Source organism: Paramacrobiotus metropolitanus, unplaced genomic scaffold (genome assembly GCF_019649055.1).
Source record: "Paramacrobiotus metropolitanus isolate TYO unplaced genomic scaffold, Prichtersi_v1.0 Parri_scaffold0000036, whole genome shotgun sequence".
Classification (NCBI taxonomy): domain Eukaryota; kingdom Metazoa; phylum Tardigrada; class Eutardigrada; order Parachela; family Macrobiotidae; genus Paramacrobiotus; species Paramacrobiotus metropolitanus.
Window position 1 is genome coordinate 572,425 of NW_026570256.1, and position 24,886 is coordinate 597,310.

General features: G+C 42.8%; 1 protein-coding gene across 1 annotated transcript; it reads right to left on the reverse strand.

The window, feature by feature from the left end:
• Positions 1-23,711: 23,711 nt before the first annotated feature.
• On the reverse strand, positions 23,712-24,683 carry LOC129589574 (G-protein coupled receptor 183-like). The gene has a single exon (XM_055484373.1). The coding sequence runs from the start codon at positions 24,681-24,683 to the stop codon at positions 23,712-23,714; it is 972 nt and encodes a 323-aa protein (XP_055340348.1).
• Between the last annotated feature and the right edge of the window lie 203 nt (positions 24,684-24,886).

A 24,886-nucleotide genomic window follows, 5' to 3' on the forward strand; every position in this document is an offset into this window, starting at 1 on the left:
CGTGCTGAACGGGCTTTCAATGCAGCCCATCCACGCCGAATCACGCAGACAACAGAGACAGCTGTGAGAGCAGCAGCCAAGATTCCCACGCAGGCATAGATCACGTTGGTCACTGTCACATCGGCATCTGCAAATCAAGATTTGCATTAATAAAAAGAAATTATTTTAAAATGGGCAACGGTTTAAAATTTAATCCTACCCGGTGAAGGCATGGCCGAGGTGTAGTCGTTCGGCGGATTTATGGAGGACATTTCTGAAAGAGAAGGATTACCCTGGTTTCATTTTTAAATTTTAAATGCCTACTAGGTCGCGACGGAGCAGCCGCCGTTCCAGGTGCGATATCGGACGGTACACGATTTGATGCCGTTGTGAAGGCTAAAATGTAAATGTAAAATACTTAATAATAAACATCTGGGCCGATAAAATTCTGTGTTAAAAATTATGAATGAACTAATTCAGAAAACTTCCGCGCCGCGTGAAAAGCTGTGGCGAAAATTTAAACAAATTTATCAAAAAAAACAATTCGCGGCGACAAAACCTGTGGTTAAAATATTGAATAAATTCCGCGCCAAGAAAAAATCTTCGGCAAAAAATTATAAATGAATTAATTCAAAAAAAAAATCTGCGCCGCGTACTAGTTTGTGGCAAAATAATGATACATTAATGCAAAAAATTCTGTGTTGCGTACAGTCCGATTCAAAAATATCAATACATTAATAAAAAAATATTTTCGCGCCGCGTAAAAATCTGTTGCAAAAAAAATCGTAAGGTGCCCACCTTGAAGAACCGACGGATTTGGTCCCGGAAATGATTCATAAGGGAGATTTGACGGACCTACAACAGAATGTTTTAATTATGAGTGCTGTACATTTGTATACGGCAAACATTATTGAGATTACCATTCGAAAGGCTTTCATCAGGGCTCGGAGTACTTGACAATTCCTCAACACGCGGCACAATGCCTATGCAAAAATGTTTTTTTATTAAAATTAAAATTAACCAATAAACACGTTATCTTCTGCGGCGAATATTTAACAAAGTGGAACTGTAATTTGCTTCACAGTTTTTATTAATTAAATCAATGCATAGTTTTGGAATGTGCGCTATAGATTTTTTGGAGGCAATTATTTTTTATTTATTTTCAAAAGAAAAGAAAACTGCTGGTGTACGTACAATCAGCGACCATTGTGACGTTCCACAGAGACAGGTCCATGCAGGGCAGAGGATTGCCCCGCAGATCGACGTACTGTGCAGACGGGAAAACGGCGCCAAATTCCTTTGAAGAGTGGACGGATGAAATCCCGTTGTTGGTGAAGATCAGCTGAACAGCTGTCGGGAACCACCCATCCTGCGTCGATGGAAAGGCATTCAGATCAGCATCTGAGCAGTCTAAGACTTCTCCTTCGCACACGCATTCAGTAAGACAGAAGGATTGTGCATAATGCACGAAGGGTAGCAAAAGCAAAAGGTAGAGAAAAGCCATTGTTATGCAAATTAGGAAAATCTGGTTAAAAAAGATAGAATATAGCATGTAGGAAAATGAGAGACAAAGCCCTGCTAAAGTAGCAAAAGGCAGCCCATGCAGCCGGACGGCTATAAAAGTCCTCGTCAGTGACGGTCATCTACAGTCAGTGTGCATTTTCCGAAATTTCTTGAAATTTCTCAGTTTACTGCAACTTCTTGTCAAATTTCAGTTTCGTGACCTTTGCAAAGTTTTGCTAAAAGTGCAGTATGAGTAATAACCGAGCAACTCGACAGTTTAATCCCATGGAGCGCCCTGTTGGACGACGTGCTCAACCGCCGCCCCAAGCACCGCGTCCACCGCCCGCGAATGCTGGAACGCAGACGGCTGGAAATCCGCTCGGATTTGATCTGGAACCTCAGAATTTTTGTGCTCTGACCGACGACGATCTTGCCTGTGCGTTTAAAGTGGGAACGCTATTATTCCCACAAATCGGCCGCGCGAATGGAGATCCTAGTTATGCATTTGGCTTCGATAAAACAATGATTTATCTGTGGGGCGACGATAAGCGCCCCATGGCGTTTTCCATCGTCAAAACACCGGAAGGAGACAAATTCATCGATCAGCGTCGCGTGACATACATCCGCCAGGGGGATTCGCGCTATGGAGTGACTCCGGTGGGATTTCGGGCGCTGGACCGAAGCCGGTATTATTCGGAGCATAGCATTGAAACTATGACGCAGAAGATCTGTCTGTGGGTGAGTGCCAGAAATTCATGAAAAATAATTTTAAAGTAGATATTTGCGCGTCGTAATTAATTCTGCGGCAATAAAATATAGTACGAAATTTTTGTCACTATTATTTCACGCCGCAAAATTTTCAGCGGCGAAAATTCTAAAAGAAAATCGTGCACATGTAACAACGTTATCTTTTTAGGCTATCAAACTGCACGATTTCTTGGTTCTCGCTCAGCTGAATGAAGATAAATGGCGTCGGGAGAATGAGATCGTTGTTTCATTCAAAAATACACCTTTATTTTTAATTAATTTTTTTCGGTGCGCAGGGGTAAGACAAAATCTGTGAAAACCGGCGGGGATTCTTTCTATGGAAAATCTCACCCGCTTGTGTTATGTGCAACGCGGCATGCCAGGCATCAATTTTCGCACGACTGATCAGTCTATTATGATCACGGACACTAACGACAGCCACACACAGTTTGGGAACATTCACGAATTTTTCCCCGGGAGTTTTCGCAACAGTAAGTCCCACTAAGTTTACAACAGAAATGTTTTTTAGTCATACAATAAATTTGTATTTTTAAGCGCAAGGCAGTCAGCCTAACGAGCTGGCAATGGCAGCTTTTCAAGAGGGACCAGGGCCTGCATACCCACCGCGCGAGGCCGGCACTGGATGGCCTAACGGGCAGTACGGTGAGTCAACTGACGCAGCTTATTAACTACAAAATTTAAATTATTTTTCTGTTCAGGCGGCGGCATCAGTGGATACCAAACTGCCAACGGCTTAGACATGTATGGAAATCCTGTCGCATCAACGTCCGGCGGGGAAGCGTTCCAAGGGCACAACGGTGGCGCCGGGGCGTACCAGGGCACCAGCGGTGGTGGCATAGCGCGTCAGGGTAACAGTGGCGGCGGGGGAACATCGTTCCAAGTGAACAGCGGCAGTGGCGAAGCTCATGTGGAACCAGTGGCGTCAACTTCCACAGGATATACTGGCCCGGCTGGTGCTTTTCGTTATGCACCACCGAAAAGTGCGTCATATTTTTTTTCCTTAATTGTGCATAATATGTTCATTCACAGTATTTAAGTTTTTTATGCTAATTAATATTTTTCTAGCGTACATGCAGCGCTACATCGAGGACCGTACAGGAATTTCATCGTCTGGACAGCCGATGGATGACGAAGAGATGCCGCATCTCTCCATCGAAATTGCGGAGAAGGCCTTGGAGGAGGCCGGTGGTCTGGATGAAGAGCCTAAACGGTGAGTTCACCATGGACCATTTCATATTGGACGCTGCAAGAATGCATGCGCTTAACTGTTATTTCATAATAATACGCAGCCAGTTGCATGTGCATGAGTACCATAATTAACGCGCCACATAATTAGCGAACGTTACCTTAATTAGTGCATGTGTTTAATTGTTAACGGGATGGCATACATAATTAGCGAATGTTTCCTTAATTAGTGCATGTGTTTAATTGTTAGCGGGTGGCATGCGCCGCAATACCGTTCGCCAATTAGCTTATGTTTATCGTTATTATTGATTTCCCACAAACATTGTGTGCCGCATTATGCGCTGCGGCAATAAGCTGTTGTAGCTGTTGTTTACGGTTGTTTCGCCAATTAAAAACATTAACGTTTAGTTTACCAATAAAATCTCTGCATTGCAGATCTCGGAATAAAAAAAAGAAACCCAGAAGGGATAAATCTATTGATTTTATTAAAGCTTTCTGGAACGCCAGGCTTGCGCATTATTTTAAGATGGCTTTTCAAGAATAAATACTCTGTTTTTTTTGCGTTTTCTTGCACTAAGCTAAAAATAATAAATACATATTGCTGCCAGATGTTGACAATAAATGCCGCAATTGGTATTGCGGCGCATGTAATAAAAATTATCGAAATAATCAGATTAGCAGTTTTAGCGTATGATAGGTCGTCAAATGAGTTGGCCTTGGTATTTTATTGAGAAATATGTTTTATTTTCAAATCAAGTCGATTCTAAACTGCGGAGACGACAAAACAAATTTCAAATACCGCGCTGTTGAGATAGTACCGTTGTAAAAGGTGCGGCATATGCGCACACATATCGAAGCAGCTAACTCCATTATAAAAAATACCGTAAATGAATTTGTCGTAATAAAATATGCGGCGCGATATATATTACAAAATATTATGGGATGACTTGCAGCAAGATATTGACAGTGTACCCTCCAAACTTTACTCACGACTGGACACATATGATTTGCCGTAACATAAGTTGCGGCGCATAGGTAGTAACATGCTCGAAAGGTAGAGGCACCAGAAAAATATATTGCAGCATTTCTTCCAAATAAAATTTCAAACGGTACTCGTGGAATTTTAATGCCAACAGCACAAAATTCGCTCAAAAGACATAAAAAAAAGCTTTTGTGGACTTGAACCCAGTTCCTCATAGCAAAAAAGTGCATAGATACCCGATGTGCTATTCAAGCCAGCGTTGTTTTGTTATTTCGTTTTAAGAAATACGTTGCAACGTTATGACTTGAGTTGTTCCTGCCGCACATTTGTACGTGGCACTTAGGACGTGAACAATTTTTGAGGGGGTGAGCGAATCAGAAATAATTTTATCGTACCTTTGCTGCGCAAACAACATCGAATCAAATTGATTAGCGTAATGAGCAGTACCAGTTTGCAATGCAATGTAGTACGTTGCAGATTTGTTAAATCGCTATCCGAATTCAGCTAAAAATTATTGCTTTGATAAATTATGCGACACAGTACAAAAGTATTCTTGCATAGAACAAAGGTAGAATTAGCCACAAGTGAGTGCAGGATCGCATCAAAAATAAATTGGTCAAAATAAACCGAAAAAAAAATACTTTGTCGGTTTGAACTCCGGGCCTCTTAGCAAAAATCTGCATGGATACCCCGTACGCTATACTCTAACTGACTTTAGTAAAGTTCAGTTCTGTCTATAGATCTGCATTTTCTTACATGGATTTGTTATGGTCAACGCTACTTTATATCTTTCCGCATCTAGTTGTTGGGTCATAAATTTCTTTATTTTGCTGAACAACATTTTGAGGAAAATATCCTTCTACTAGTGTCATATCCTGGAGTGAACGAACAGTGTCGATAGCATGAAAAGTTTAACATCACTGGCGTACAACAGATACATATTCCAAGATTACAGCTACCATAGGACAGTCATCCTAACAATGTCTTGAACCTGGTCACGTATGCACCGCGTGAAAGGCTAGACATCGGAAGCGTCTAGAATGCAAAGTTTTAAATACCGTGAAAAAATATCATGCATCCGTTCACCTAATAATAAACGTAGAACAAAAGGAGGTCCCGGTACGCCAAATCGCCCACGGATCCGGTACTGGCATCGCTTACTATACCGCCGTCGTCGCCGGAAGTCTTTCTTCCGAAGCGGCAATGTTTTAACTGGCCCAAGTAGAAAGCAAGACATTTTATTTTGTTTAACATTTTGTACAACTAAATGCTTGGTCCTGAGTTCTCCAACGGCTGCACTCAAAGCTGACGCATGACACCGCCCCTATGACATTGCGACAGCCAACCGAAATATATGTGCGCACGTTACGCTCCTTTCTCTTTTAACTCACTGCGAATTCTGACAAAAATCTTTATTGTCTCATTTAAAAATTTGTCGTTTTTAGGATGATGTTCTCGGTTGATGGATCTACACGTCACATCGTCCACGGGGTTCGGACCCGAACCCTTGAGGACTCGTTTACCCTGTTTCACAACATACCATTCGAAAATATGGACTTTACGTCTGCCTTATACTGGCTGGAACAATTTTACAAGGAATTGATATCAATGCTTTATTCCACCCATAATGTTCGTCCAGAGGACCGAGTTCAACTGATTTTTCGACACCCAAATCATGTGAATGGGACCTTCTCCACGAAAACGATGTTTGCAAAAGAACTGACCCCGGAAGCCATTACAGCGATAATTGAAAGAATAAATCGCTCGGGAGGAGCGTTCTTTGCGTTGGACCCGTTAGTGAGGTACACATTCACCTTATGTCGCAACATTTCAGCGACGGGGAGACGTGTCCTAAGAAATTCCTACTTCCGGATTGAAGAGTTCTTTGAACGGAAAAAAAGTGTCATCCGAATCGCGCAAAACCTGTACCAGGATCCGTCGGACTCTTTGTGCTGTGCCAGAGCAATCGCTGTCGGCCTAGCAATCGTCCAAAAAATGCGGAATGTCAAATATATCAAGGACTCACAAGAAGCGGGACAATTTAATCTTGCAAAGCGTCTGTGTCGGGAGGCACATGTCGCTATAGGTCAGCCAGTTACATTCCAGGACGTGGATAAATTTGCCTCTCTACTCGCAAGGAAGTATGAGTGCCAGCTCATAATATTGGATGCAGATATCGGAGTGGAAGTCATGTACTGCTCGGCGCATCAAGCAAAATTTGTGGCCCTTCTATATCGCGATAATCACTTCGACTGTGTTTCAAGGCCATGGTCACTGCTTGGAAAGAATTTCCGCTGTACCATATGTGGTGACTTTGGGTATGTAAGACGTGAACATCGGTGCTCCAGGCCGTGCAAAGCGTGTTTCCAGTATGACTGTGGACGTGCCTCCACCAACATTTTCTGCCCGGAATGCAACCGAACGTATTTTTCAGTACGGTGTTTTGAATTGCATGTGGAGAGGGCTGCCCGTAGGACAAATGGCGAACGGACCATTTGCGAAGCCTATACGAAATGCGTGGATTGCCAGAAATACATTGCCCCACCTGGCAACCGACCGTTTTCTACTCCTCATGAATGTAACGCGTTGTTCTGCTACAACTGCAAAGAATTCTGTCCTCCGGATCATCTTTGCCATATCTTGGCGGGGCAGAAAGCTCTGGAGGCTTCACGGAAAAAGAAAAAGAAGAAATCGAATAAGACCATCCTTACTTCCGTTGAAGAAGACAGCGACGATGAACATGAAGCACTGGATGAAGATGATGATCTGAAAAGTTTCATCGATGATGGCGAAGCAAGTGTGGATCAGAACTTGGCCACAACTGACAGGGAAGGCGAGTCGGATTCCTGCGAGAACGGAAAATATGTGAAGAAGACATTTGTTTTTGATTTCGAGTCTGGATTTGACAGAAATTGTGTTCATTACCCCAATTTCCTGGTCGTAATTGCTCTCCATGATGACGAATTTGTCTTGAAGTATTCCGGAAAGAATTGTGCGGAGCAATTCCTGAGGTTTGTGTTCGCGAAAACAAAGAACTGTGTGTTCTTATCTCACAACGGACGCAATTACGACCATTTGTTCATTCTACGGGCTTTGGAAAATGAGGGACACTTTCCCAACAAGATGCAAGACGGAACCCATATCACAATGATAACTGTCCCCGGGCCAGATGCTCGGTTCATAGACAGCTTATCGTTCATGCCACGATCCTTGGCGCAGCTCCCAAGCGACCTTGGAATCGGACATTTGGTTGCCAAAGGCTTTTTCCCATATCGGTTTAATACCCCAGAGAACGAAAACTATATTGGAGCTATTCCGCCAAAGGAATTATTCGATTACGAACTATTCGACTCGAAGAAAAAGGAGGAATTCGATGAATGGTACTCCGTAAAACGTCTGGAAGACTATGATATCAAGAAAGAATTGGACTTGTATTGCACGAACGATGTTCTGGTACTTCGGGAATGCTGCAAGATTACAGACCGCAGTTTTGAAGACATGTTCCCGGGCATCAAATGTTTTGAGCAGCCAACAAATCCTAATGCAGTTATGCTTGGCTTCCAAGTGCACTACTTGGAAGAAAACATCATTGGAATCATGCCGTCTTCTGGATATGGCAGCCGTCATAATCAAAGCAACAAAGCCTTGGAATGGTTAGCTCACATTGAAAAAACAACTGGGAACAAGATTCAAACGTGCAGATCTCCGGGAGGAGAAAAAATGATACGAAATTTCCCTGTCGATGGATGGGATGGAATAAATGGAATTGTTTACCAGTTTCATGGCTGCTTCTGGCATGGCTGTCCAAAGCATTTTCCTGATCCAACAAAAATGAATACGGTTCGTATGAAGACCTTTGGAGAGATTCGGGACGAAAGCCAAAGAGTGGACGTAGCCATACGTTCTGACCCCGGTGTGCGTGCTCTCGTTGTAAAATACGAATGTGAATTCGACTCGGAAAAGAAATCCGGACTTATTCAGTCCTTGAAGTTTCGCCCGCGCTTGGACGTGCGCGGAAGCCTTGTCGGCGGACGAACAGAGGTGTTTTCTCTTGTACGAGTCTATTGAAATGCCAAATCGAGGAAAGACTTACGATGTCATTTCCCTGTACCCATCCGTTATGGTTTTTGGAGAGTTTCCTCTTGGACATCCAGAAATACTGCTATACAATTTTGACTATGACATTTCAAAATATTTTGGTGTCATACACTGCTGTGTGCTTCCTCCGGATGATCTTTTTATTCCCACATTGCCCCTGCGTCAGCCTGACGGACGTATTGTATATACATTATGCCGCCAGTGTTCAGTGGACATTAACATTGCATTTCCTTGTTTCCACTCCGGGACGGAACGAATGTTTGAAGGAGCGTGGACAACACCGATGCTTAATCAAACAGTTGCCGATGGGCATAAAATAGTCGAAATATTTGAAACTCATTATTTTGATAGAACCAGCAAATATAATCCTGCCACAAAAGATGGTGGAATCTTTGCAAAATTCATTTTATCCCTGATTCGAAAGAAGATTATCAACAGCGGATTTCCCTATAACGTTGTCTCCGATGAAGACAAGTTAGAGTACTGTAACCAGTACGAGCGTACTCTGGGAATTGTGTTTTCGCCTGAGGAAGTCGTTGATAACCCTGGACTGCGTTATTGTGCTAAGATTGCAGCAAATTCTACATGGGGAAGGTAAGAGATTTATTTATACATTACATTTATTTTTTCTGAACCATTTCCTTTACAGGTACGTCATGCGGCCATTGTTCCAAAAGAACCAATACTGCAAAACTTACAATCAGATGCGTGATATTGTATTTAACTCCCAATACGACGTCAAGGATATCCGATTGGCGAAGGATGGAGTGTGTGTGGATGTGACCTACTCGGAGAAGTCCCATTGGGTGGCCCCGAACCGAAGATGCAACCCGTATATCGGAAAATTTACAACCGAGCTAGCTCAGCTGGTTCTGTTGAAAGGTATGCGTATCAAGAACGAGGATACCTTATACTGCGACACCGATTCCATTTTCTTTGTCAGTCGACCTGGAGTGCCGGAGCCACCGACTGGCAATATTATCGGGGATTTTTCGGATGAATTGAATGGCAAACATTTCGTGGAATGGGCCGCACTGGGTAAGAAATCATACTGTCAGGTTTTGTCCAATGGGGAGCAGCGGATGAAATGCAAAGGGATACCAAAGACACATCGCCTTAAAGACAACGTAAACATGACCGTTATGAAAGACATGTTGTTCGGGACGGGACCGCCCACCGTGCTTGCATGCAACGAACTGTCCTTCAAGCGAAATTTGGAGCACCTGACTATCCGAAATGTGAACCTCAGTCGACGCGTTTCGTGCACGCTGACAAGCCGTGTGATTGGGAAAAACTTCAAGACCTATCCTCATGGTTATGGCAATATTCCTTTTCCTGATGTTAACTCTCTAGAATTTGAAACTGTTAATCAATTGCTGTCTCGTTTTACTCCTAATGTTTTAACTGAGGATTTTGAATATACTGGCAATTTTGTTGAAGATCCTGAGTGGTAAAATGGCGTTTCATGACGATAATGATGGAAAGATCAAATGTGAACTTGTAACTGGCTTGTGTACGGATATTAATCTGAAAATAAACTTTCCTGAGAACCCCCAGAAATTGAAGAAGTGTATTGCTGCGTTCAAGTATATCTTTGCGTATTTATTATCACATGAGTTTGCAAAGAGTATAAGGATATCTTGTCAGGCATGCAAAGCCATGGGCGTAAAGCATTCATGTTATGATTCGATTTTATGTCCACAGCGACGTAACGAAAGCTTCTATACACTGTTGCACACGATCAACAAAATGTCGTTATGCCAGTTATTTGCTAAAGTTGAACAACGGTTTCTACGAGCTAAACGTGTTTGCCCATGTGTTTTATATTATAAATGCTTAACTGTTTGGAGACCTTTAATGAGAAGACAGTTTCTTCGGGGAGTCGTACCAAAAGGCATCGATGAAGATCTTTTTAATATTATTCAAGAAGTTATTGAAGAATGGCAAAAACAAGATGCACCAAGGAACAAGTTGACAATATCTTAAGCAAAATCTATTTTGATATTTCCAATCCTGCGGGATTTTCTAGTAAACAAAAATTATATGATAGTGCCAAGAAGTCATCGGTTTGTAAGTTATATAAATATGACGTAGACGATTGGCTTGGTGAGGTCCCTAGCTACACGTTACATAAACCTGTCCGGAAATTATTTCCTCGTCTGCCGGTTAATGTCTCAGCACCGGAAGAGCAGTTGCAGGCAGACTTATTGGATTATCAGTCCTTATCTTCCTATAACGATAGATACCAGTATATGCTAGTCGTAATTGACTGTTTTACAAGGAAAGCCTGGGTTGAGCCACTGTTGAATAAAATCGGAAAAGAAGTCACGGCTGCAATGCAAAGAGTGTTTAAGAAAGCTGGATTTACACCTAAAGTTTTGCAAACGGATAAAGGCACAGAATTTTACAACAGCGAAATGCAAGATTTCCTTAAAGCAAATAACGTTAACCATTTCTCTACGAATAATGCTGAAATTAAAGCTGGGAGAGCGGAGCGATTGAATAGGACGATATCAACAAAACTGTTTAAATATTTCACCTATAAAAACACACGCCGCTGGATCGATGTTATACAACCGTTAATAACGGCTTACAACTCAACACCTCATCGGTCGCTAAAGTTTGCAACGCCCAATGACGTCACCGCCGAGCGAACTAAAGAATTCCATAGGATTTTTACTAAGCCACAAAAAATGGAACATTTATTTCGGCGACTACCGCGAAAATTATTTGAAGTAGATGAATATGTTCGAATCACTGTTAAGAAAGGTCCGTATGAAAAAGGCTTTTTGCAGTCTTGGTCTAACGAGGTTTACCAGGTTGCAGAAGTTCTCAAAGTCAACCAGTGGACGATGTATCGTGTAAAAGACCTTAAAAACGAAGTGCTAGAAGGTCGTTTTTATCCATGGGAGCTACAGCAAGTGTCAGACAAAGCGAAGGACACTGCAGATGTCGAAGTCTTACAAAAGCGTGGAAAAAAAGTTAAAGTTCATTACGTTGGTTGGAATAAAAAGTTTGATGAGTGGATACCTCGAAGCAAACTATTCAATCGATAGATGGATAACTTTCAGCTTACCGTTTTTTCGGACCCATCGGGATCCGCGTCCGATTTTACAGTCTGCTTACCTACATTGTTTCAATTGAACGGAGACGTGGAAGTGTCCCTTGTATACATTCAATGCCCGAATATCAAATCTAAAAAAAGCGTGCCAACCATTTGTGTATATGCGGATCTAGTACGCTGTCAGTTGCTTAATGATAAGTATGTACCGCTTCTTGGAATCGCCCCAACACGAGCTCTTACTAATGGAGGCGCATATTCTGCGATGCAAGTTTTTAAGGATGTTGCAAAACGTGATTTTGACCGATTAGATTTTGTACTGCGAGACCTGAACGGAAATATAATATCATTCGAACCTGGACAAACCATTTTGCAATTAAATTTCCGCGAGAGACCAAAAACCTTCCTCCATAGATGACGAAGTTGCACCAACGCATATACCTGCACAGGTATATCTGCAATTATTATCTCCAGAGTATCCAGCGCCATCTACCGGATACAATCAACACGGCTACGGTGCTTTTGGAAACTTTTTTGGAAGTTTGGCACGAACGGCTAAGCATGTCATTTTTCCGAGTCTGGTGAAGCTAGGCAGAGCTGTTGTATCGGATGTTTTATCAAACAAACACACGCTAATTGATTCTGCTCAGAACAGAACAGTGGAGGCGATGACCGATATTGCTACAAAAATGCAACGCGGAAGTGGACGCAAGCGCGGCCGAAGGCATAAGCGACGTACTCGAAAGCTTCAAGTCATTCTGAAACCGAAGATTCGTCGTCGAAAAGCCTCACGCAAACGCGGATTCTGTGGCCTGCCAAAGTTTTTTAGAAGAAAATCCTAAACAGCATCATGGAAGGAATTCATCCATTTTCACCCTTGTGCCTAAAGCGGAGCTAGACCATTGGTCTATGCCCCCAACCCAACCAGCAATCCAGTCCGTTCGATACATTTCATACACTCCTGTTGGAAACAACCATACAAGCGATGCTATAATATGGGAAATCAACAGCACGCCCGACGAAGCTGTGGACCTTGCTCACAGCGAACGTTTACTAGATGTCACCGTGAAAAGGGCGGACGGGACAAACCCGCTTGCAGCAACAGCTTTTGGACCTGTCAACTTATTTTCCAGAAGCCTCTTCTCTGGCCATGAATTATTGTTTAATAATGAACCAGTTTCTACTATACCTACACTTTCGCACTATGGTGCGTTTTTTGAGCATTTATTGAATTATGGAAGCGAAGCGAAAGACCAGATGCGACAATATGGTTTTATTCTCGATACTGCTAGCGCCCATGATACGACACTACTTACTCTACCGAATCCGAATCCGAATAATGATATTTTAAATAAGGGATACTTAGCACGAAGAAAGTTTGTTCAGGACGGAAGTATATGGCACATAGTTTGTAAGTTTCCTAGCGACCTTGCCAACCAGCCGCTTCTTATTCCACTTAAAATTGATATCAAGCTGTCCCTTACACGATCCCGAGATCAGTTTGCTCTAATGGCTTCCGACGATGCTGCCGATCTTAAAATTAAAATTGAAAATGCGGTTTTAAAGATAAAGAAAGTGAAATTGGGCCCAGAGTTTTTACTGGCTCACGAAATGCTTTTACAAAAAAGAAATGCTGTAATACCATTTGTTGAGTCTGGGCTCTTGGAACTTACAATACCACAAGGAAGTACTCTGTGGTCACGTGATGACCTTTTCCGTGGTGTTATTCCGAAAAAGATGCTTGTAGCATTTGTTGACTCTAAAGCTATTGCCGGAAATTTCACAAAGAACCCATACAAGTTCCCTCACCTGACTATAAATCAGATTGTTACCTATGTGAATTCTGAACCTATTCCCAGTAAACCGCTACAACTAACACCCACAGCGGGAAATTACAGAGATGGATACCTCAGCTTGTTAGAAACTAGCGGAATGTTGTTTAAGAACTCTAGTCTGTTATTTGATACCGCTGACTGGCCGTTAGGATACGCTGTGTTTGGGTTTAATTTGGAACCAGATGTCGGAGACGGCTCTTGCGTGGACCCAACGAAAAAAGGTGTCCTAGGTCTCTCCTGTACGTTTACGACCGCAACAACCGCCACATATTCAGTCCTAATATACTACAACCGAAACGGGCTTATTTAAATCGATTCCCGAAGAAACATCTTCTGCCCATACAAACGTCTATAGAATGGAAGCAATACAGATACTGGACATTATGAAACACGAAGCGCAGCGAAATCCCATGGTTCCGTTTCTCGGTGTATACCCGAGAGACCGATTGCCGGTCTTAAAGAACCCTAAGCTTCTTTTGGGACTCATCATCAATACGGACAAACACGGCCAACTGGGAAGTCACTGGTTAGCTGTCTTTGTTAATACCAGGGGCAGAGTTTGTTTTTTCGATTCATTTGCAAAATCAGCTCTGTTTTACGGTATTGAAATCGACCGCTTTCTGTGTGACATGTTCGCTTGGACAATGGGATATCACGAAGAAAATCGAATCCAAGTGCAAGACTACAACTCTAATATGTGTGGTATGTTCTGTATTTTCTACTTGTACTTTGCTTTCCGTGGTTTGTCACTGAATGCAGTAATTCAGAAATTTCATTACCCGAAAAATCTGGGTAAGAATGACCGGCTGTTGCGTGAATTCGCTCGTAAATGTCTACGTGTTTGTTCAAATCCACGTCAGTGTTTGAAATGTTGTGTGAAATGTAATCAGTGCGCTAAGCCAATGTACAAAGTTCTTCAATTTTATTAAATTCATGTTGCCCAACTTTTTGTCGGTGTTACAGTAGTAGATAAGCTAGATACAATATCTAAAAACACTTAACGACGCTTAGTATTAGGAAACAGGCTTGTAGGGACGTGCACTTTGCGCGCAAAACATATCTAAGCCTTGCGGTCTTGATCCTTGTCCTGGGTTGTTGGTAGCTGTAGCCCATTTTATAAGGTCCACAATATTAGCATCAGGTATTAAAGTCCCGTTGATGACTGGCTCGTGCCGTGCAGATATACCGATTCGAGTGTGATCTGTGAGAAACTTGAGCAATGCTTCAGCCGCTTTCTTCTGGGTCTTTGGCATATAGTCCGAAATTTTGGCCGTGGTGGGAGAATCAACTTCATCCATAGGTTTTGGGCTTGGCGTTAGATGTAAAACAGGTCCCTGCGCTTGACTGACTAGTCCTTGATAACGGTCCATGGCGTTGTCGTATGTCACTAACTTTTGTCCAGTGGTAAGAGCTGGATTATGGAGTACGTGATGTTGATGCGACTCAGCATCATGTAATGGTTGGGCATACCTGTCCAAGTGCTTCGAGGTGGACGCAAACGGACGCATGCTAGGCGGAGGGGTCGGCGGCCGTAAAGTTCGCATCTGGTCTTCGTTAATCAAAAACATTCGTCGAGCCATCTTAAACACGTCCCAATACGTATGATATTACAGGAGGAATAATAAGGGATAATATAGCAAAGCCTTTTTGAACAAGGAAATTTCGCTTATGCTTTTTTGAGATGCTTTTCTTTGCTAAAATCTTGATATATGGCATAATCTTTTTAACTCGTTCAGCTTTGCTCGGTTCAGTAACAGGAACAGTCCCACTGACAATTTGCAATGCGCACTCAGTGATCGCATCAATCAATGTGTCCTCAGAATTTTTAACAATAGCTTTAGCCAGCTTGGGCTTGCTGTTCGCAACGGCTGTCAACAAGTCCAGGTTTTGCTCTTCTCCATCATGCTGGTATGAAAATTTTTATTGCTTTCGCTTTGTTCTCTCCAAATATGGCAGCACGAAGTCTGTAACGGTCGTCCGTTGATTGCTGAAGGTCAACAACAATATAACCATATGGTCGATCAAAGCATTTATTAACGGCGTCCATAAAGTAGTTCAAACGGTTGGGAAAAATTTGGCGGCCCAGTGTCTGCAACTGCTGTTTGTCTTGTGGATTTTTAAAACTCACAATGACTTTGGCGTTTAGTCGAATATCCCGTCCAAACGGTTATTTGAAATACAAGTTCTGTGTCAGATAAATTACAGAAGTGTTTGAATGTCGGCCTCCATTACAGAATAATGTTGCGACGTGCTTACTAGTGTTCTGTTTTAAATGCAAGTCATCAATAACACATGAGTTGGTGTACTGCTTATCAAAAAACTTGGCATTAGAAATTTCCTCCGGTAAACCTTCAATAAATTCAATGGGATGTTGTTCGTTCAAAAGTTTATCATATAGTGACTGATACTGCTTATAGAACCAGAAAACACGCGCAGGTTTAGGATAAATTTTATTGTGACGCAGAAGATTAGCTACAAAGGTAGATTTACCAGACCCAGAACTGCCAGATATAAGAAAAGATAAAGAATGATAAAATACATCAGACACATTAGTCCATTCTTTTTATCAGGGGGAAACCCCAACAGACGACGACTTTCCACAAACAAGAACTTGATTAATGGAAAAACCACATCTTTCAAAGGTATTTTGTCGTACAGCTTAAGTGAAATAACACACACAATGCGAATACACTGCGAGAGCATGAATGGTATGCCATAATAAAATAACCAAAACCAGTTGCTGTTCAGGTTAGGTCTTGGATCCGTTGGGTCCTGTTGCTCCTCCATTTTGTTGAGTGCTGGGTCCATCTGCAACAACTTCTCCATCAATCTCGTCTACGTCAAGAAGAAAATCCGATGATGACGATGAATCCGGTAAATAATAATCTGGTCCGTGAAATTTTCCTCGGGTCAGAAGTTCCATAGTCACCCATGGTCTGACCAAGTGAAATTGAAAATTGAATAACGGTTGCTCCGCCTCCTCGCCGCTGATGCCGTCCAGCCAGATTCTAATTCCTGATCGATCCGGCATTTCCAGAAACAAACAGCCAATCACCTTCGTCTTCTCGGGAACGTTGAAATTCCAGCTGCCATGCAGTTCTTTGAGCGTTGGCTCTACAACGCCAAAGCACAAGCGGCGGACAATAGGAAGCCACTTCCAACGGTTGAACTGTGTGACCTTCGCAGATCGATACTTATCCAACACAATATCTCTCTCAAAATTATTCTTAAAATGACACAAAGAGATCTGAACCGTTGTTTCAGGCTAATCGGCTATATCGCAAAAGTGCAAGTACATGCCAACGCCCAGATATGGGAAACGATCCAATAGGACTTGAATTTGCCCATCCAAAGCATTCATAATCTCACAGAAGCCTTTCCTTCGATACCTATTTATTAGACCAAGCACTTTCACGTCCTTGGCCTGTGGTGTGCGCAGCATGACCGGCGGAATAACAGCACGATAGGACGCCATTTCCAAATTTTAGAAATCGAGTCAAACTCTCAGATTTTAGAAATGGATCCTAGCAAAATTCATGACTCTGCTCGTTTCAAAGGTTGCCTGATAGGGGCGTACATCGGCGATTGTGCCGGTGGGTTGTTCAAGCAAGGAAAGCGCGATATCCAACCAATCGCCTTTCCGACCGTTGTGGAAACATTGTCCTTCAAAAGTTGCTGGCTGCCAAGTGACGTATCGTATTTGAGCGGGGCGGTAGCTCACTCACTCATTGACTGTCAAAAGTTTATCGATACACACGTTGCTCAGAATCTGGCCGACTGTTATTTCGAATTTCCAGAAAGACGAAAGTTTTTCACTACCGTTAAAGATGTGTTCTTCGCTTGGAAACTCAACGGAATCCAGCCAAAAACAGTGTATTTTCCGGCCGCCAAACAATTCCGTGGAACTGGCTCGTACGGAAACGGTGCCGCTGTTCGAGTGGCACCGTTGGTTCTGCATAACTATTATGATCTGGATTCTGCTCTGAAAGACGTGGATCAGAGTTCTCGTTTGACGCACGGCAATTTGCTTGCCGTTCGCGGGGCCAAGCTGCAGGCTTGCGCAATTTTTGAAGCTGTGCATTTGCAGCATCCAGACGCTGCTGGCTTTATTACTGCGCTCATCAGTTTCTGTGACAGTATGGAAGTCAATAATCAGTTCAAGTTTTACAGTAACCGTTTAAAGAAAGTGCAGAAGTTCTTGGCAGACAATACGGAACCGCAGGACGTAGTCAAAGCTCTGGGCAATGGAATTAAAGCGTTGGAAACTGAGCCGTTGGCGATCTATTGCGCTGTGCGTGCAATGACTCCGGTTGCCGGGATTCACACAGATAATCCTTTCGAAAGAGCGATTATTTTGGCTATCTCGATGGGCGGAGACACGAACACTATCGCCAGTATGGCCGGAGCCATCACAGGGGCACGGCTGGGAAATGGAAGGATTCCGGTCATCATGAAGATGCCGTGTTACGATATTGAGGAACCTGAGGTTATGGGTTCTGAACTGGCTAAAGTTTTGCAAGAACGAGTTTAAAAATCTGTTGCGTTCAATAATGCCTGTCCGTATCAGTCTCATGAAAAACTTGTTCGCGCTACTTTGTCTTGAATTATGCATTCTTGTTCTTGTTCATTCTATATCACGCTTGTTGTTTGTCTGATCAATATTCTAATAACGAATCACGAATCCATGTCCCGCGGTATTTAATAAAAATATTCATGCACACGGACTGTTGTTTGTATTTAAATCGAACACTCAGAGAACAACATAGGAAGAATAACAGAATCCCAGACCTCTGTGGGCTGGTCAGTACCAAACGGTAGTTCAAATCCGAAATCGGTTTTTTTCAATTTCACGCATTAAACGATCAAGAGCAATCAAAGGCATTCTATTTTCTTGTGTCCTTGACGAATTTCGATGACAGGGTCTTGGAGATCCTCGTCACAATGCGGTGGCAAGATTGTCAGCACAGTTGCCGACTTCCCCAGTAAAGGTATGTGTTGGGGTCCGATCAGACGTGCATCAACTCTTTTTCGCATTGTATGGTCATCCTCCAAACGAATAAGCTGCGCTAGCTCCAGTCGGCCTAACTTAATCCAGTTTTTGGCAACATGCCCGTTGGAATCCGAATGTGAAATTATTGGCTGTAAATAGACTACGGGTTTATGTGGTTGCAAAAACGCTGCAACAGACTTCCCTAACCGATACCATTCAGTGCCTTCGGACAAGGTACTAACATATTCATTGTAAGGATACTCCATTTTTGCAAACTAAAAGTAGCGAAACAAATAAGATAGCCATTTCCGATGTTTTCGCATGATTTTTAGTGTACAGACTCTTATTGGTCAGAAATCCACTAATGGGTGTGGTCGTACACATGTACGCCTATGTGCTGGGTATCTCTTCTCATATCGGCTATGTACTAGCCATCTCTTCTCACATACACCATCTTGGCGTACTCGCTACTAGTACAATGTTGCTAACTGTGCGGGTAACCTGTTTTTATTTTTGTTTTTACTCTTTTAATTCTAATATTAGACAGGAATATAAATTCCTAGCAAAACTAAGAATTTATATTCCTGTTTGATATTAGAATCACTATTTTATGCTCGTATGCGGAGATTTGCCATGTGCTGAGCACGGACGGGCAGGAGATCGCGAGGAACCCTGATGCACGGCAACAACACGCCAGTACAATTCATAGTCAGAAATTATGAAAGAACCAACAGAATTTCTGACTGTGAATTGTACTTGCGTGTTGTGCCTTTTCCCAAGCTTCCTCCCGAAATCCATCTAGGCCCGCACGATTGAAATTTCCTGTTGACAACCAGACTTATGAATTCTGGTTGTCAACAGCAAATTTTAATCGCGTGCTGGGCCTGCCCGACGACGACCTCCGCGCGATGCCACCTCGAAGACGGACATCTCCCTCAGCCGTAATCATACATTCATGACCTTGATTTATGAATTTTTGGCACAAATCATGGCCATGAATGAATGATTACGCGCTGTGCCCCACCACGCTCGAGGTTTGTGGACTACGTCCCCCGATTTTTCTATGATTTTTAAAAATTATTGTAATATAAGTTTTCTGTGATATTTTTCTAAATGTATCTATAGTTTTCTATTTATTTTCTATAGTTTTCTATTTGTTTTTTACGTTTTTATATATTTTCCACGTTTTTCTATTTGTTTTCTATATTTTTCTACGTTTTTCTATGGTTTTTCTATTTATTTTGTTTTTATTTTTGTATTTTTATTTAATCAAGATCCATGTCTACATGGGCGTGCCCAGCGACCGCTGCAACAAAGTCATCAGCGGACCGCGTAAGCTGGCGCACGGAAGCCATTCCCATGACCGCGCAACAAAAACAGCGATAAAAATCCCGCCGGTCGGGCTCGATGGCTCCGGCGGCGGTGTCCAGCGCACGCAGCTGCTGTAGACGCTGTCCGAGGAGCTCCAGCAGCTCCTCATACCGTCCTACTCCTGTGGCGGCGTCCCTCGTGTTCCGCGCGGTTTTGTGCGCACTAACCAGGACGCGGGTCCAATTTTCGCCCCGGAGGGCCAGGTCAACTTGAGCACCGGCGTACGGCTGCAGGATGACCTGGCCGTTATTCGACGGTGACGCGAAGGTCCGGTTTCCGGCCAAATAGGCCATACACCACCGGTACGCTTCGTTGGGATCTGTCCGGCAGTTCCGCTGCCGGGCGCCGGATGGCTGCCTCTCCTCAGTGGCCAATAGACCGGCCTCTTCCGCCGCGAGGCTACACTCGCGCTCACGCGCGCGGGCTTCCTGGGCGATGTTATGCCCAATTTCAGCGATGTCGGATTCAAGCCCGCGGCGGAGCTCGAAGTAGGCCTGCACGGCGGCGCTAACACGGGTTAGCTGGAGGAATACCCGAAGTTGCAAATATATATTTTTATTAATATATTATAGATTTCTATTTAAATTATTATATATTATCTATTACTTACTATTTATTCAATAAATTATGTTTTAATTAATTTATTTTTATTACCATACTACGACGCCCGGCAGCATTAAGCGCGAACAGATGTTGGTGGACCGGTCCGTAGTTGGTAGCATTGTGTAGACCGGCATCCCATAGCTGCTCCGCGGTCATGTGTGCGGTAAAAATAGTGCGGTCATCTGCCATTTTGAGCCGGAAGAGTACAAATAAAAAATATTAGAAATTTCAAGATCAGTACAGCGCAAACTAAATTTTTTTTCGTATCTGTCTTGACCTCGGGATATTTTGTGTTGCCAGGTGGTTTTATTATTATGTATGTACCGTGATTAGTATGCATGATGTATGTACAGATAGAGTACGTGTACAAAGTATGTATTCATAATAAGTACTGTATGTATATTTATGTACTACGTATGTACTGTGTATACTTTAATGATGTATATATTAAGTAGTGTACTGTATACTATGATATGTATACGTATGTAAAGTTAAATTAATACGTATGTACAGATGCTGTGTCTCGGAAGTGTGTACATGTATATATACCACCTGCCGGTTGACCTTTAACCTGTATATATGCGTGCACCTGGCGGGGATTAACCTTTGACCTCGGCCGTTGCAGACGATGCGACCGTTGGTCATTTTTTAATTTATTCTATTGTTCAAGCTCATTAAATATGTAAATCCCGGCTACTTCTAATGTACTGTCTACTGTGATCCAAGTTATTAATCCAAGTTATGGAATACAAGTTACGTAATCCAGGATTTGTAATCCAAGTTTGAGTGATCCAAATCCAAGTTTGAGCAATGCGAGTCCAAGTTTGAGTGTGTAATCCAAATCCGAATCTGAATCCAATTTCCAGCGTGGGCCTGCTTTATGGCTCGTAGGCTCCATTGGTTGCCACGATAAGCGATTTTAAGTTTTAGAAGTTCAAAACGAGCGGGCTATAGCTTGAAAGAAAGAGAAAAGATTTCTAAGGTTTTCGATGTACAGTAGGTTTGGAATTGAAGCCGATTAAATGTTTTGAAAATGTCTCGAAATGCATGCAGTTTGCACACAACGTTTGCACGTTTGCACGTAGTTGTTTGCACGTTCATTACTATGTATCGGTCTCGCGGTCTGAACCGACCGTTGCATTGACTTACCACGGAACATTCTGAGGCTATAAATTCAGAAAATTCTCAATTTTTGCAGAACGTTAGAACAACCATATGGGTTGGCTAAAAATTATTTCATGTGCCATGGCCAATGGGCGTGGCCAAAACAGAATTTAAAAGTTAATTCTACACTGTGCTGTAGCCTATGGACAGTGCACCGCATTATACCTTACAATTACATGACTAATATAAACCTTACTTACCTTTTACTTTTTGACTACTTTGTACAACTAGCTACAGAAAAATTCACGTTGATTGTTGGAGGGACAAAACCTTCGGCCGTGCATTTGTTGACCTGCAAAATTGAAAACGCTGCCCTGGGTCGCAGTTCAACAACAAATACTTTCAGAAAAGACCAATATCAGTTCTGCTGCACGCAGGGATGTCGTATAAAAATAAGCGCTGGCATGGAAAACGTTGTTCAGCGCCTTAATTAATTATGCGCAGTGTCACGAATGCGCATGCTTGGTAAGCAGTGTAAGGTACGAGGACGAGCTTAGTACATGTGATAGACAAAAAAACTAGCGAGAGAATCTGATAACCATTTGCGTGCTGTGCAACACTGTCAGCCACCTTAGGCTGGCGGTAGCCGCGCGCCGTCACACAGCCGTCAGCTGAACACGGCCTGCTATTTTCTGTAACGCACACTCGTATTAAAATTTAAATGCGAGTTTTGTTTTGGTTTTATAACATTGTTTATAATTGGTTCTCCGCAAAATTTCCAGTAACCAGTGACTTACATTAATTAACCAAGCTCTTGATAATAATGTTATAAAATTACCATCTAAATATAAAGATTCATCTGGCGAGATGCACTACGATGAGAATATCACCGACGTACGGCTACCTGCCAGTTTGTTTTCTGCACCTGCGATGGAGATTTCTTGCGCGAGTATCAGCGTTATTTCGGGCCTACCGTTGAGTGAGAATTGTGTGGAGGAACCTGCCAGCGACGTGCCTTTACCAGCAGCGTACGATGATTTTATGGCCTTGGCGCTGAAGGCTTGTAGAACGGGGAACCTGACAGATAGAAGAGATTGTGGCGTTCACAATCTCTAAAGCAGGTTTTCTTCCATCGGTTGCAGCAGACAAAGTGGCTGCAGATTGGCACCATAATTTCATGAGCGCTCATCCTCAGAGAAAGAGAAAACTTCAAGATTCTCGTCTGCGCGCCAAAGCAGGGACGGACAGTAAAGTAACGGACAGTAAAGTAATCGCAGAGCTCGAGCAACGGGAAGCAGAAAAACTGCTGCAGAAAAATAAGCGAAAAAGAAACACTCGTAGCGGACTTAGCGATGTGACAAATACTCCGACTTAAATTAAAAAATCTTTCAGAATTGGTAAAAAGTGAGTCCTCTGAAATTTCACATGTGGTTCTACAAAGTCAAAGTGTTACTGTAAGAAATAAAGTGTGCGGTATTACTGGGGTGATTATTTGTATTAAATGTGATGTGTTTACCAGCACTGACAAACCTGGGTGGTTGCCCGTGTTGCACTGGCCGGGCATGGTTATCAGATTCTCTCGCTAGTTGTTTTGTCTATCACATATACTAAGCTCGTCCTCGTATATGTCAATCTACCTGCTGACAATGTCATGTTGATACTGAAGTCCTGCCATAATATTCTGTTGCGGCGTTTACGAGGCGGTACCAAGTAAACCGTTCATTCCCACGATAACAATGAACTGTGAATCTTGTTTTCTGATCATTTCTCGTTTCTGATAATGGGATGAGTTCAGAAATAAAAGCAGTCCCAAGCGGGTAGGCTACGTAAGCGTACACACTAGCCTCGGAGCCCCGGGTGACGTTTCCAGATGGCATGCCATTCTGACCCTAGACAAAACTAAACGAATTTCGCTTTCTCGTGCTGCGAAATTACCATGGTATAACTCATAAGAAAGAGCAAAAAATTCTAAAGGTTCAGTGTAAACGTCCAAAGATATAAATGCGTGGTGTGATTGTAAAAAACGTTTCAAAAGCAAATTCGTTGACGAAAAAGGACACAGTAGTAGGGTGCAGACACTTGGGTCAGTTGTAAATGTCATTGCTGATTATGAAAAAATGGGACGTTTGAAGATGCATATTATTAAGCGCCGCCGCCAACAATTCCATGAACGAGGGAGGCCGTTCAACAGTGAAGTGAAATGTAACCTATTTTCATCGGCCTTGTTTTTCCTTACTTTCTAGCTTTCCAGCGAAGATACCAGTTTTTGAGAGCATGCTGATTAAACACTAATCCAAATAGAATAGGATCGGTCACCGCTTCCACAGCAAACAGGCATGTAGCCACGTTAAAGTAGTTCCGGTTCTTGAAGTCCATGAAACAAGCCACCAGCGTGGTGCCCATCACCGTCGCCCAGCAGACCACCATGCTGACCATCAGAACAACCAGTACCTGCATGCTTTTCTTCTGTGCCCTGGACGATTCCGCGCGAATATTCCCCGTTGTCCTTCCGCCGGTGATGTCACTCGCAATGTTTGTTGACTGCTTGGAAAGCTTCATCTGCAGTACCTTTCGATGACGCTGGCGTTTATGCCAGATTACTGGAAACGTCAGTAAAATTATCACTTCCGGAATGATATAGACAGTCAGTAATGTTGCTAAGCACAAAACTGGTTGCGCATCGGAATTCAGCATACAACGGCCGTATTTAGCAAACGGAATACGGAAAGAGACGGAATCGAGAATTGACTGCGGCATCACCGTGGCAAAGATGTACATCCACATGACGACACAAATCCCACCCGCTACGACCTTTGAGTGATGCATTTTGTAGTGATGCGGGAAGACGACAGCCCACAAACGATTGAAAGAGATTATCAGGTGGCTGTTGATCATCCCGGCCATGGCGAGGTAGCTGGTGAAGAGATAAAAGTCGCAAGCGGAATGGGTGCGGCATTGTGGGCAAACGGAGAATAGAACGTTAAATAATTTGGCGCAAGCGGTTTCGATAAAATTAGCAATCAGCAGGTTGATTAAGTAAATGGTGAATGGCGTGAAAAACGCGCGATGGGTGACGAACGTGATGAGCACCGCGGTGTTCAAGAAACCGCCGGTGATTGCGGTCAACATGTTGAAGATTTCCACGATTCCCCATTGCAAAGGAACGCTAGCAAAAGGAATTAATAAGGAACTGTTGTTCACCATTTTGAATGTACGATTGTAGTTCTTGATTTTATACTTTCTATAATTCCTCAAATATGCGCATAAACATCTGCGTTTGTGTCTGAACTGCAGAGAATTTATCAAATGCCGTAATATAACTGTAATGAACAGCAATCGCTCGAACACGCAATATCTTTTAAACATGCAGTGTTGAGTGTTGAGTATCTTACGCCAAACATGGCGAA

Excerpts from the sequence above, each read along its gene's own strand:
- LOC129589574 (XM_055484373.1), bottom strand. The coding sequence starts at position 24,683 with ATGGTGAACAACAGTTCCTTATTAATTCCTTTTGCTAGCGTTCCTTTG.